The sequence below is a fragment of the Rhinatrema bivittatum genome, chromosome 4 (genome assembly GCF_901001135.1).
Source record: "Rhinatrema bivittatum chromosome 4, aRhiBiv1.1, whole genome shotgun sequence".
NCBI lineage: Eukaryota > Metazoa > Chordata > Amphibia > Gymnophiona > Rhinatrematidae > Rhinatrema > Rhinatrema bivittatum.
The window spans coordinates 276,991,369-277,006,457 of NC_042618.1; the positions used below are offsets into that span (position 1 = coordinate 276,991,369).

Below are 15,089 nucleotides of genomic sequence, written 5' to 3' on the forward strand. Positions count from 1 at the left end.
TTAATTTCCTTTCCTTTAGTGAAGGGTAAGTCAATCCCAACAAGTGAGTTATGCACCTCTGCCAGAAGATGGAGACAGATCAAAAGATGACATCACAGCCACAGAGTCCTGCCCCAACATCAGCCTGCCATTATTCTCTGGAAAAGCCAAACTGTGGACAAAACTGATTATAGTTGAACATTAGCAACAGGCAACTATTCATGTTTCTCAACCAACAGGGACACTGAGCTCAGCCAAAAGAAGGAACATATCTAGCAAACGTAGGGCTAGAGAAGCCATATACCAGTTATCAATGAAGAACAGGAATCATTTTATTTATTTATAATTTCTTATATACCGCTCATCAGATCTGGCCAGAGCGGTTTACAATTAAAATACAATCAGTGTATACATATTCATAAACAAAAATACAATACTTGATACTTAAGTGGCCTAATCTATATACTTCAAGCCCCATCCATCTATGCTGTTCTCAATTTAAAATTTGCGCAGGCTACGATGGAAAAAGCCAGGCCTTTACCTTTTTTCTGAAATTAAGATAATTCTGTTCCACCCTCACCTCCAGTGATGCCAAGTTCCACAACTCCGGACCACTAACCGAGAACATCCTTTTCCTATTTCATGCTTGTCTCAGTAGAAACAATACCAACGCTGCTAATTTTCAGCATAGATTATGGTAGGAACATAACCCTTAATCTTTTCTTGTAAGTCATACTCTGCATAGTTCACCCTAAGAAGGTTAACCACATATTCAAACTCTAGCAGCCAAGGGCAGGTCTGGGATTGACCTATCCTTCATTAGGATAGGTCAGTCCCAAAGAGTGGGATGTACCTAAGATAATCTCAAAAAGGGCGGGAGGCTGCCAGTGGTCCAATCAAAACTACCCACACAAAAGCGTCATCCTCCCTAGCCCTAACATTCAAGCAGTAATGCTTGAAGAAACTATACAAAGATGACCATGTCACCACTTGGCAAATGTCAGCAGGTGCAACAAACAAGTTCTACCCACAATACCGCCTGAGTTCTCATGGAATGTGGTCTAATCTGTTTCAGTAAGGAAACCTAGGCAGCCACATAGGCTGCCATAATGACCTGGTTAACCCAACGGGCAATCATTGCCTGCATCACTGGTGCTACCTGCTTACTTCCACCATGGAGTACAAACAGACAATCAGATTTCCAAACAGTCTTAGTCATCTCCAAGTACCTCAGTAAATGACACTTGACATCCAAGAAATGCAAAATTCGGTACTCAGCTTCATCTCTGTGTCCAAAGCAAGAAGAGAAATGGACTGATTAAAATGAAAGTCCGAAACCACTTTGGGCAAAAAAGAGGACACAGTCCGAAGTTGAACTGCACCCAGAGTCATATGGAGAAAAGGCTCACAGCAGGATAGAACCTGCAGCTCAGAAACCAGACATGCTGAACATATTGTTACCAGAAAAAAAAACTGTCTTCAAGGTAAGCAGCTGCAAGGAAAGAGTACGCAGTGGTCGAAAACTTAGACCTGCCAAGAACTTGAGGATCAAGTTAAGGTCTCACAGAGACACCAGAAGTCACAACAGGGAGTGAAGATGCTTAAGTCCCTACAAGAAACAAGACACATCCGGATGGGAAGACAAAGGCCCTCCATTGACTCTTCCCCTGTAACAAGCCAGTGCTGCAACTTGAAACTTCTAAGGTGTTAAGGACCAAAACCTTAAGCAAGCTATTCTGTAAAAATTCTAAAATCAAAGGAATTTCCACTTTGAGCAGTTGAATACCTTGCTCAGAACACCAGACCTCAAAGATCCTTCAAACTCTAACATAAGCTAGAGAAGTAGAAAATTTCTGGGCCTGATGAAGAGTGAAAAATACAGTAGGCAAATAACTGTGCTTCAACATCTGAGCCCTTTCAATGGCCAAACTAAGACAGAATCGACCCAGACTCTCATGCAGAATGGGCCCCTGATGTAACAGATCCGTCCGAGATGGTAGCCGGAGGGGACTGCCCAACACGTGCCCAATTCAGTCATTAAAAGGACAGAGTTGGTTTGACTTGCAATCTTCTATACCAGCCTGCCTATCAAAGTCCAGGGTGGGAACACATAGCAGGGCATCACATAGACATTCCTGAATGAGAGCATTTATGCCCATCCTTTTGGGTCCCACCTGCGATTGAAAAAGTGTGGAACCTTCGCATTGTTGAAGTTCACCAACAGGTCTAGATCCAGTAGGCCCCATTGATTCACCAGGAGCTGAAAAGTCTCATCCACCAGCTCCTATTCTCCTGGATCCATGCTTCTTCTGCTGAGGAAGTTGGCACTGATATTGTCCTTTCTGGCAATGTGAGAGGTAGATATGCTTAGGAGATGCTGCTCTGCCCATACCATGAGTGCATCTATCTCCTCTGACACCTGTCTACTCTTGGTTCCACCCTGATGATTGATGTAAACCACCGTTGTTGCATTGTTGGACATTACACAGAAGGCCCGAGCATCTAGCTACTTGGTTAACTGCAGGTAAGCCACCAAACAGCTCGTGCCTCCACTCTGTGGATGTTCCACAGTCGCTCTGCTTCATTCCAGCACCCTTGCACCACTAACACCTGACAGTGAGCCCTCCCCCAGCCCTGGAAGCCAGCATCTGTCATGAGTACCAGCCAATCCAGCATCATAGGGGAAATTCTCTTCCTGAGATGGTCCACATGTAACCATCAGTTCATCTGGGATCTCACCTCTAACAGAAGGAGCAGCAGCACCACTTAGTTCTGTGACTGTGGACTCCATCAGGAGAGCAAGGCATGCTGAAGAGGGCAAATATGTGCCCTCACCCAGGGAACTACTTCTAATGCGGCAACCATCAACCTCAGGACCTGTACATAAGACCACATGGTCAGATGAATAGAGTTCCACAGGGACCAAACCCACAGCATCGACATGTGGTTTCGAGACTCCGGCAGAAACACTCTGCCCTGCCTTATATTGAAATAAAGCCCGAGATACTCCAGGGTCTGAGACAGCTGCAAATTTCTCTTGGCCATATTCACCACCCATCTAGTTCCTGTAGCAAGGAAACCACCCTGTGAGAAATGCGAAGACTCTCTTCCAATGTCTTGGCTCGAATCAACCCATCGTCGCGATAGGGGTGAACTAGAATGCCTTCCTTGCAAAACTGAAACTGGTAATGACAATCCAGGATGGCAAATCAGAGGAACTGCTGATGTTCCTGCTGGATGGGAATATGCAGATACGCCTCCATCAGATCCAGAGACGTGAGATACTTCCCTGTTTGAACCACCGTTATGACAGAGCGCACCTTTTCCATCCTGAAATACGTGAATTGTGGATGTCAATTGATGCCCTTGAGATCCAGTATGAACCAAAATGACCCTTCCTTCTTGGGCATGACAAAATAAATGTAATATCAGCACATATTTCACTGCAATTCGGGAATGAAAAAATTACAGCTTTCAGATTCAACAACCATTGTAATGTCACTTTCACTTCTACCCTCTTCTGAGAAATCATGAAGGCATCCAGAGGAATGCGAAGAAATTCTAGCGCATACCCATTCCAAATCACTTCGAGAACCCATTGATCCAAAATAATCTGGATGCACCTGTGATAAAACCGGGATAGAAGACCACCTATTTCCTGCACCATCAGGTAAACCCACAAACCTTCATTAGGAAGAGGGACTCCACCTCCTGAGCCCACATCCTTTCGAGGACCTCGGGGGCAAAAGGACTAAGACCTATGGAAGGGACAGGATCTTTGGGAAGAACCTCCCCTATAAGGCCGCAAATGCTGGTAGTATCGAGAGTGGCCACTTGCCTGAAAAGTCTGGGAAATTGGCTTCTTATCCTCTAGCAAATGAGAGACCTCTGTTCTCCGCATTTACTTGCCATTTTTTCCAATTCACTGCCAAACAAAAGCGAGTCTTTGAAGGGCAACTCAGTCACACTGAACTTTGAAATAATATTTGCGGAACAATTGTGCAGCCACAGCTTCCGCCTGACCGCAATAACTGAAGCAGCTCTTCTGGCATCTGTGCTTACCAAGTCACAGCATGCATCAGCCAAGAAGGCATCCCCCGGTTCTATGGATCCAAGGGGTATATACTTGCCAAGATTCATTCCCTTTTAAAAGACGCCTCTGATGCACTCCATTCCAGATCAATCAACTCCTGGATGGCATCCAAGAGGGGAAAGAAACAAGAAGCCTTGCGCAGGGTGACCAAAATAGGATCCTTCTTCTACATCCCCAGGGAATCAGGCCTGAGGGTCTTCAGAGTCTGAGATATCAGACCTGGCAACTCATCTCTAAAAGAAATGGAGAAGAGTTCCATATGGCTCCAAATTTGGAGAATGTCCCCTTCCTCATCAGGAAAGCCACCGCCATCATCATCGGTATCATTCTGATCCACTTGCATTCGAGCTCTGTCAGACCGCACTGCACCATGGTGTTTCACCTTGGAGACAGGTAGAGGAGCACTCGGAGCACCCAGACCTACCTTAGTAGGAACTACCGCTTCAGAAGATCGGCCCGTTAGAAATGTCTGCAATCCCTGGATGAATTCCATCCAGGAAAAGGAGGCCAGGCACATTCCAGGCCCCATAGGCCTGAACATGACTTTGAGAGCCAGTGTCCCCTGAGGACTCATCCCATGACCAATTAGGGAATGTGCAGTGCCTACCTCGGTCTCACTCCCCTCAGACCAAGGTGATGGACCATCGTCGGCAAAATCGGAAGGAGGAAAATCTCTGAGCATCCAGGCAGTGCCGATACAGTCTTAAAGAAAGCTCTGGCTGAATGGCCCTGATGTGGCAAGCAGCATAGATAGGCGCTTAGGTTTCTTCGCCATGGGCATCATGCTGTAAGTATACAGCCCAATGAAGACTTTCGCCTAGCTTTCCCACACATACAAGCGTGCCCAAAAAGTACCCACAAAAAATGTGTATCCAAGCCCATGCACCTAGGCCACTCATCCACTGGACATGCAAATTGGACACCCAGAACTAATGCCTAAACTGGATGCACATGATGTGCATCCAGAAGGAAGCACACCCAAATTGAACGAAAATGGATGCACACACCAGAATGGGAGAAGCCTGGGAGCAGGGCGTAGCCAAACGGCTGCTAAACCTGCCGTGCCTGCACTCTCTCCTCACCTCTTAAAACTCCAAAGGGACGTGAGTGGGACAGCTGAACACCGAGGAAACAGACCTGTCTCCTGCTGTCTTCCAATTGCTGACTTTTTTTTTTAAGTTAAAAAAACTTTTACTTGAGCTCAGCCCTCCATGGCTGAGAGCAGGAATAGGTCCTGGCTACAGGAGGAGAGAGCTAAAGTCTTCACCGCCAAGCCTCTCTCAGTCTGCAACCACTAATTGGAATTTAGGTCCCATGTCAGTCAAGGCTACTGGACTGAAGGCACTTTACTGAGGGAAGGACCGCACAGTATCACCTCAGGTGGCAAGCGGTGATACATAGATATCTCATTTTCAACTTTTTTCTTTTTTTTTTTTTTTTTTACTTACAGCAATCCCCCAAAGGGAAATGCATGTCCACCATCTGCTGAAGACAGAGAATACTGGCAGACTGATGTCAGGGCGGGACTATATGGCCGTGATGTCAGTTTTGCTCCATCTCCATCTGCTGGCAGAGGTGAGTAACCCCACTTGTTGGGACTGACCTACCCAAATGCTAAGGAATATGTTTCAGATAAAGTAAGGCTTACAAGGCAATTTATTCCATCATTGAATAAATCCAACTGTAAACAGTGCTCACTAGTGCCCCAATTTTAAAAAGGTTGCAACAAGGTAAAAAAAAAAATAAAAAAAAAAAATATATGAGTTAGGTAGGGGGTAGGAAGGTTAGATAGGGGTATAGGGAAGTTCCCTCCCAGTCCGCTCCTTAATTGGGGTGGAATGGGAGGTAACTGGGGAAGCCCTACTCGCTTGGTGTTGCATTGTAAAATCCCCCCCCCTGCACCCTACTCGCTTGGCGCAGGGGGGGGCATTGTAAAAAATTCCCCCGCCCCCCCCCCCCCCCCCACACACACACACACACATGCGAGTTGCCTGCAAATGTGTGTGCAGAGGTGCACGGCCATCGGATCAGCACATCCATGTGCGCGCGCCAGGAACCGTGCACACTTTTAAAAATCTACCCCATATAAATAGTGCAGAAAACAAATATACAAACTTCACTAGGGAGAAGACTCCCTACCCTACAAAAACTTTAGAATTACTGTTTTCACAGACCTCCCTGTGGCAATCCTACAGTAAGTAGTTCTTGAAAGAATTCTCTTCAGCAATGATTACACAGGTCTGCTGCTATAGTCATGCTGGATTGTCTTAAGTTTCCCTTCAGGTTTCCAGTGCCTAACAATTAACTAGATGGCATCTGCAGTCAGCCAGAAACCCTGTAGCAGATTCTAACTAGGAAACATTAGAGAATTTTATGCAGCTTACCCTAACAAAAGAAAATTTTAAAGTGAATAAAAAATGATACAATGCAAAACACTAATGTAGGCAGAAGTCTTGATCCTGCAGACTACATTACACATAAATAGATAATCTAGATTCCCTGTACGTACCAGGATCAGTCCAGACGGTGGGTTGTGTCCCTCGTCAAGCAGATGGAGTCAGAACAGAACTTCTGAGGGTGCTGTTCTATAAGCCAGTGCACCCTCAGTATGCTCTCAATATTCTTCTGACTCCAGCAGATAGGAGCTGGGGAGCCTTAGCTCCCCTGGGATCTTAGAATTTGTTCTTCTTTCCCTGTTCTATTTTATATGATTCTTTGTTGGTGAATCAAGTTTGTTAAAAAAAAAAGGCAGGTTAGTTTATTTCTCAGGCACTGCCCCTTCAGCACTTGCAATCAGCTCTGTGGCTTCGCCTGTTTTCTTTACTTCTCTCTCAATCTTTGGGGTAAGTTTTTGGGAATTGTTTTTTTTCTAGGTTGCTGGACCTGCTTTATTCGGGGGTTGATCGCTGATGGGTTCAGCCTCTCCCCCCTGTGCCGCGATTCGGCCCGCGGTCCCGAGACGCGCATTCCTCGGGGACCGCCAACTGGGGAGAGCAAGTGCTCTACAGTGGGGCCGGGGCACAGCAGACGCATTCCCTGCTGCCCGCGGCACTGGTTACCTCGCAGACCCCCCTCTTTTTTGTTGTTTTAATCGCAGCGCGCATGCCGCAAGCTGAGCACTGCGCTGCCTGCAGGGAGCCGGGGTCCCGGCTCTCCCACGAGGGGGTGTGTTCACGGTGCCTCCCTGGTGGGGAGGGCACCTCGCTGCCGACGAGATGGCCTTCTTTGCATGCTACAGCGCGCCTGCATCTGGCTGGGTCGGCCCCTTTCCCGTCTATGGCGGGAACAGCGGCCATTTTGGCTTCAGAGGCAGTGTGTGCAGGACCAGAGGATCTCCTGGACAATCCACCCCCGATTCTCACTCCAGTACAGCCCTTGGTCCCCGGGGGGCAGCCTGGGGACCCTCCTGCATTGCCCCCCGTGGGGCCCTCTCATTTTACCACGGAATTTGTGGTCTTAACGCACCACACATACATGGCAAGTATGGGCCATGCTCCTGACCCAGCGTCAGCACCTCCACCGCTCAAGGTCCCTAGGGTGGGGGATACCCCTGGGTCCGGTACGTCAGGATCCTCGGCAGGGGCTTCCCGGATAGGATTGGCACTCCCCCCTGACAGCGGGTGCTCCTCCAGGGCCCGATCCAGCTCCTGCAGATCCTCTGCAGGGTCTGGATGACCCCCTTCTGACGGCCCAGCTGGAAGGTGATGACCCAAGAGTTTTGCACATCTTTCAGAAAGAAGAGTTAGATGACCTCATTCATCCCCACATCTTTCAGGAGCTGGACCTTGACCCGCCACAGGACGTGCCAGGACCCTCCACGTCAGGGAAGAAGGGGGATCCCTTCCTGGCAGGCCTCCGCCCCTTAGCTAAAGCCTTCCCTACCCATCCCACCTTAATGCAACTGATAGCCAGGATGCACCCGAATCTTCTCTAAAAATCAGTAGGGCAATGGAAAAGCTCTATCCCCTCCCTCAGTAGTTACTGGACCTTCTCAAGGTCCCAACAGTGGACTCGGCAGTCTCGGCGGTCACGAAGCATACAACCATTCCAGTAACCGGGGGCACAGTGCTGCGAGACCTTCAGGACCGGAAGCTGGAGGTCTACCTCAAGAGGGTCTTTGAGGTCTCCGCTCTTGGACTTCGGGCAGCGCTCTGCACTTCCCTGGCACAGCGGGCGGGTATTCGCTGGGTGCAACAGTTCTTGACTTTGCAGGCTCTCCCACCCGAGGAAGCTTCCCAGGCAGACCGCCTAGAAGCAGTTGTCGCCTACAGCATGGATGCCCTTTATGACCTGGTCAGAGTACTGGCTAGATCGATGGTCTCGGTAGTCTCGGCTCCAAAACTGGTCAGCGGATTCCTCATCTAAGGCGCGTTTGGGATCTCTGTCGTTCAAGGGTAAGTTTCTCTTCAGGGAGGATCTAGACCAGATCATCAAGCTTCTGGGGGAAAATGCGGTACACCGGTTACCTGAGGACAGACCCAGGTCCTCCGGCCCCAGGTCCTTTAATCCCTCCAGAAACTGCTTCCAGATGCAGCGTAGATCCCATGCCACCAGGCAGACGACACCCCGGCCTCCGTCCGCCAGGTCTCAGTCGTGGACTCTGTCCTTTCGAGTTCACAGACCACCCAGGGACGGGGTGGCCCACGGGGCTGCCAACAAGGCCACCCAATGATGCCAGAGTGTCCCACTCCTCGACCCCTAGGATTGGGGGACGCATCTCGCTCTTCTTTTTTTTTTTAATTCTTTATTTATAAGTTTTAAATTTTACAAACATTAATTTGCAAATATGAAAACAAAAGTAGGTCTAGACATTGATTCCTAAGAAATACTTAAGATCATCATCAATCCAAAACAGAAAAAAAAAAACATTGAAAAAGAATCAACATTTAGCCTTCTTTATCCATAAATCAATATAGTTTATGTTGGGGATCTGATTATAAAGGGAGTAGATTACAAAAAGAAAAATTTTATTTTGGAAATTACTGCACTCTAAGCTTCCATATTTCACTAAGCTATGGGAGAAGATGTAATGGGGGTTTTATTTTGAAGAAACTCTTTCACTTGCTCAACAGTAAAGAAAACATTCAATTCAGTCCCCTTCTTCAACACACATTTACAAGGAAACTTCAGCATGAAATTATAACCAAGAGAAACTATCTCAGGGCGTAGGGCTAGAAATTTCCTACGCCGCTCTTGTGTTATTGGAGAGAGGTCAGGAAAAATTTTTATGTTTGCATTCATAAAGGTGATTGGAAATTTTCTGAAATACATTCTCATAATACTTTGTACATCTGCATCTCGCTCTTCTACGAGGAGTGGGTTCACATCACCTCGGATCAGTGGATCTTGGACATCTTAAGGTGAGGCTAAGCATTGGAATTTGTAAGACCTCCGAGAGATCGATTCCTCTTCTCTCCCTGCGGATCTCTGCACAAGCAGCTCGCGGTCTGCTAGACCCTCAACAGACTCCTAGGTCTTGGGACAATCATACCAGTACCCCCACAGGAAGTGGGCTCCGGCCACTACTCAATCTACTTTGTGGTTCCCAAAAAGGACGGCTCCTTTCGACTGATCCTGGATCTCAAGATGGTCAACAAGTCATTCAGAGTTCTCCACTTCAGGATGGAGACCCTATGGTCCGTAATAGCGGCGGTCCACAGAGGGGGAATTCCTTGCGTCGCTGGACCTGATGGAAGCTTATCTGCACATACCCATTCTCCAAGAGTATCAGCGGTTCCTTCGATTCAAGATCCTGGGACAGCACTTTCAATTCCAAGCGCTCCCATTCGGTCTTGCGACTGCTCCCCGAACATTTTCCAAGGTAATGGTGGCAGAAGCGGCAGCCCTCCGACGAGAAGGCATTCTGGTTCACCCATATCTAGACGATTGGCTCATTTGTGCCAAGACTTTCGCACAGGAACAGGCAGCGGTCTCTTGAGTGGTACAACTTCTCCAATCCTTGGGTTGGGTCAACTTCTCCAAGAGCACCCTCCTCCCATCACAGAGCTTGGATTTCCTGGGAGCACGCTTTGACACAGCCAAGGATCAGGCGCAATCAATTTGGGAGCAGGTACATCGCTTCTCTGCTCTACCAGCCCCCACGGCCTGGGATTACCTGCAGGTCCTCGGATCCATGGCATCCACCATAGATCTCGTACCCTGGGCTTTCGCACATCTACGCCCCTTACAGAAGGCACTACTCTCTCGCTGGAAGCCGGTGTCTCAGGACTATCAGCTTGTCCTCCCGCTCCCCCAGTGCACCAGGGACAGCTTCCGATGGTGGCTGGACCCACTCCATCTGGCTTAGGGTATGCCCCTGGAGGTTCCGGAATGGGTGGTGGTTACCACGGATGCCAGCTTGACCGGCTGGGGGGCAGTCTGCCAGTCAAGATCGGCCCAGGGGCTATGGTCACAGGAACAGTCCACGTGGACCATCAATCGGCTGGAAACAAGGGCGGAGTGTCTGGCACTGGAACAGTTTCTCCCGCTTGTCCAGCATTGAGCGGTCCGGATATTGTCCGACAACGCAACCACAGTGGCATACATCAACCGCCAAGGGGGCACAAGGAGCCAACAAGTCTCCCTGGAAACGGACAGTCTGATGGCCTGGGCGGAGAGACATCTATCCCATCTGGCAGCCTCACACATTGCGGGGGTGGACAATGTCCAGGCAGACTTCCTGAGTTGACAACAACATCTGGATCCAGGAGAGTGGGAGCTCTTCGAGGAGGCAATGCAGCTTCTCACCCGACACTGGGGGATTCCCCACTTAGATCTCATGGCCACCGCTCAGAACACCAAGGTGGTCCGATTCTTCAGTCGCAGAAGGGACCATGGCACAGAAGGAGTGGACGCACTGGTTCTCCCTTGGCCCCCTCATCTTCTGCTCTATGTATTCCCACCCTGGCCCCTAGTGGCAAGGTTCTCCGAAGAATAGAGAGGCACCAGGGTCCAGTCATCCTTGTAGCGCCGGAGTGGCCTTGCCGACCGTGGTTCGCGGACCTGATCAATCTAGCGGTGGACGGACCATTTCGCCTGGGGCATTTGCCGCATCTCCTGCACCAGGGACCGGTATTTTTCGACCAGGCGGAACGCTTCTGTCTTGCGGCATGGCTTTTGAACGGCGGCGTTTTCAATGCCGGGGGTACCCGGATCCGGTAGTCGCGACCCTCCTTAAGGCTAGAAAACCATCCACCTCCATCGCTTATGTGCGTGTCTGGCATGTCTTTGAGTCCTGGTGCATTTCTCACTCCACACGCCCGAGGGCAGCTTCTGTGCCTCAGATCCTCCAGTTCCTTCAGGACGGTGTGGATAAAGGTCTAGCCTACAATTCTATATGGGTCCAGGTCGCGGCCCTGGGGTTCTTGGTTCATTTACAGGAATACAGGTCCTTGTCCTCTCATCGTGACATAGTTTCCTCCGGGGAGTTAAACACTTGAGGCCTCCGGTGCAGTCTCCTTGTCCCTCCTGGAACCTCAATTTGGTCCTGCATTCACTCGCTGGACCTCCCTTTGAACCTCTGCGGTCCTCTACCCTCAAGGACCTCACTCTCAAAACGGTTTTCCTCATGGCTATTTGCTCTGTGCGTTGAGTTTCCGAACTACAAGCGTTATCATGCAGAGAACCCTACCTTCGTTTCACTGACTCTGGTGTGTCGTTACACACGGTACCTTTCTTTCTTCCTAAGGTAGTCTCGGCCTTTCACTTGAATCAGACAGTAGAGTTGTCCTCCTTCTCTATGGAGGACCCATGGGATCTCCGAAGGCTTGATGTCAAGCGCACACTGCTTCGCTACCTGGAGGTCACCAATGACTTTCGTCTCTCAGATCATCTCTTTGTCCTCTGGTCAGGGCCATGGAAAGGTCATAAGGCCGCAAAGACAACCATCACTCGCTAGCTCAAGGAGGCCATTGTAACCTCTTATATCGGAGCGGGTAGGGAGCCCCCATTGGGGGTAAAAGCCCATTCTCTTTGTTCTCAGGCTGCTTCAGGGGCAGAAAGTCAATCTGTTTCAATTCAGGAGATCTGCAGAGCAGCTACCTGGAAGTCTCTGCATACTTTCGCGTGACACTACCGGCTACAGCTTCAGTCGCCTTCCTCCGGCCACTTTGGGGACAGTGTAGTTCGAGCAGGGCTCTTAGGGGCCCACCCTCTTTAGGGATGCTTGGGTACATCCCACCGTTTGGACTGATCCTGGTACGTACAGGGAAAAGAAAATTACTTACCTGCTAATTTTCGTTCCTATAGTACCATGGATCAGTCCAGACGCCCTCCCTCAGAAAAGTTGGGGGGGGGGGGGATTCCTGCTCAAACTAATCTCTGTCTCTGTTTCTTCAATTCCGCTGTTTCACACCTATGTTTAGGGGCTTCGCTCCACAGTTCTTTTTGCAGTTGGTTCGATATCAGTTGTTTGATAACAGTTTGTGTGTTCCCCATACACAGGGGGTTTATGTAGCTTGATTCATCATTATCCTCATTTATCTGGCTTTGGCTTTGATATTCTATATACTGAGAGCAGACTGAGGGTGCACTGGCTTATAGAGCAGCACCCTCAGAAGTTCTATTCTGACTCCATCTGCTGGACGGGGGACATAACCCACCATCTGGACTGATCCATGGTACTACAGGAATGAAAATTAGCAGGTAAGAAGTAATTTTCTTTTAAGACATCCAGAAAGAACATGCATAATAGACAATTTCTGTTGAAGGCTAGAATTATTTGACTAATATCTCTGTTTTTCCTAACAGGACAAGAAATTGATCAAAGCACTCTTTGATGTATTGGCACACCCTCAAAACTATTTCAAGTATACAGCACAAGAATCAAAAGAGATGTTCCCAAGATCATTTATAAAATTACTGCGGTCAAAAGTTTCCAGATTTCTACGACCTTACAAATAGCACTATTCAGTTTTGGGGGTTTTGTGTTCCTTTGTTCTGCATCTATTTTTTTTTTTTTTTTTGCATTCTTGTTAAATATTTTATTTCCCTCCATAGTAAAAATGTTAATTTAAGACACTTTTGCAGTCTTTATTTTCCATTTATTGGAGAATATAATGTTTTAGAATCCTTAAAAGCCAATATTTTGAATGGGATTTTCACTTCAAAGAAAAATACATATGGATCCTTTGTGCAACTAATTGAAGAGGTTTTTTTTACACTAAATGCATTCATTTGAAAAATTGAGTTTCAGAAAACTATTTGCTGAAGCTTACTAGAAATCTTTTTTTCTTGATTAAGAAGACAAAAGATACTACCTGCAAATGAGTATTATTCTAGGAAAACAGTACGTAGTAAGATTAATACTTGTAATTTAATTGCACTTGATCTTTTATTTGAAAATTTAAGAAAGAAAAAAAATCCTAAATTATAGGTTTCTGTGGTCAGTGGTAATATCTCTCTTCTTGTACGATGAGAGATTTTCTAATGACCATGTCCACTTACTATTAGGGAATTGAAGATGGTGAATAAAGAAAATAAAAAACACAAAGAAATGAAACAAATAAAAAGTATTTTTTAAGCTGTTACATACCTACTTTATAGTACTATCCAACTCACAGTTGAATATGCTCTTTTTGAATGAAAACATCTATAATTGCACTTCGCAACATCACAATAGCAAAGAAGCATAAGTCAACCTCTTTCAGAGAAGAAAGCATGTAGAATTTTAAGATTTGGAGAAAACTGCCTACTTAGACATTTTCTGTTATTATATAATGTGTCCTCTGTTGGAAATAGTAAGATACATTCTTCTATTATGCACCAAAAATATTAATTGATGTATTTGGGTTTTGTTTTGGGGTTTTTGGGTTTTTTTGCTATTTACACAGTCATATATGAATCCTATATCCTGTCAATTATCTATCCTATGTTATTCTTCTTCAGAGGACTGACAATATACATTTGTTTGTACAGTATATAGTCTGAAGCAATTCTCCTATTATAAATTTCAAAATTAAGAAAAAATCTTTGAGACCAATCTTTTCCCTGCTAGTAGATTTGTGATTCACAGATTTTTATATTGTATACTTAGTAATATTATCTTTAGTTGCTGTATGTATTAACTCTTGCATAAATCTGCTTCCATACACATTATTTAATCAAATCTTTTTCTAACTTTGAAATTATTTTCTCCAAGCGCTTATAATTTCTATTTATCTCAAACAGAAGTTCACTGATGCATTATGATGTGAGATTGGCTTTTCCTAAATCATTTGTCAGACATATTAGAAAAGTAAACATTGTGGGCACAGTTTGCACAAATTATATTTTGTCTCTTGAGGATGAATATGGAAAATATCCTGAATAGCAACTATTATTTATTTATTTATAACTTTTTTTATACCGAAGTTCAAATAACAGAGTTAATTATCAATCCGGTTTACATTACAACCAAAAAACAGACAGTAACAAAAGTTGTCTTACATAGAACAAGGGAGGAGATAACTTGGGAGCAACTTAAGCAAGGGGAGATGTAAAGTGTCAACTGAAAGAACTGGAGGGAAGAAGGGTTATTACAGTTTTAATGGGGATCAGATGCAAAAAATAGCAAGCTAAGGCGGTGAAGAAGATGAACTTAGGAACCTAAGCTTGGGATGAGAAGTTCCGAGGGGTAGTAGTGAATGGCGAGTGGTTATGGGAAAGCTTGTCTGAACAGTAGAATGGGAAAGCTTGTCTGAACAGTAGAATGGCGAGTGGTTATGGGAAAGCTTGTCTGAACAGTAGAGTCTTAAGTCTCTTCTTGAAAGTGAGTGGGCATTGTTCCAGCCTGAGGTCGGGTTGGAGCAAATTCCACTGTTTGGGACCTGTGGAGGAGATAGCTCTTTTACTTAGGGAGGTTTTGATTGTAGGTACTTGAAGAGTGCCTCTCTGCGCTAATCTAAGAGGGCGGGCTGAGGTATGAAGTTGCAGGGGGGTAGAAAGGTCTAGCGGTGAGATGTTAAGAATAGCTTTGTGAGTGATTGATAAAAGCTTGTAGAGGATTCTGTGTTTGAGTGGGAGCCAATGGATCTTCTTT

The 15,089-nt window shown here is 46.6% G+C and overlaps 1 protein-coding gene across 1 annotated transcript in view; it reads left to right on the top strand.

Annotated features, from left to right (window-relative positions):
* Positions 1-14,131, top strand: part of SCUBE1 (signal peptide, CUB domain and EGF like domain containing 1) — a 1,434,630-nt gene extending 1,420,499 nt beyond the window's left edge. Inside the window, exon 23 of the mRNA XM_029600135.1 lies at positions 12,821-14,131. Within this exon, the coding sequence (XP_029455995.1) occupies positions 12,821-12,973 (153 nt within the window). The 3' untranslated portion in view covers positions 12,974-14,131. The remainder of the gene's footprint in view (positions 1-12,820) is intronic.
* The last annotated feature ends 958 nt before the right edge of the window (positions 14,132-15,089 follow it).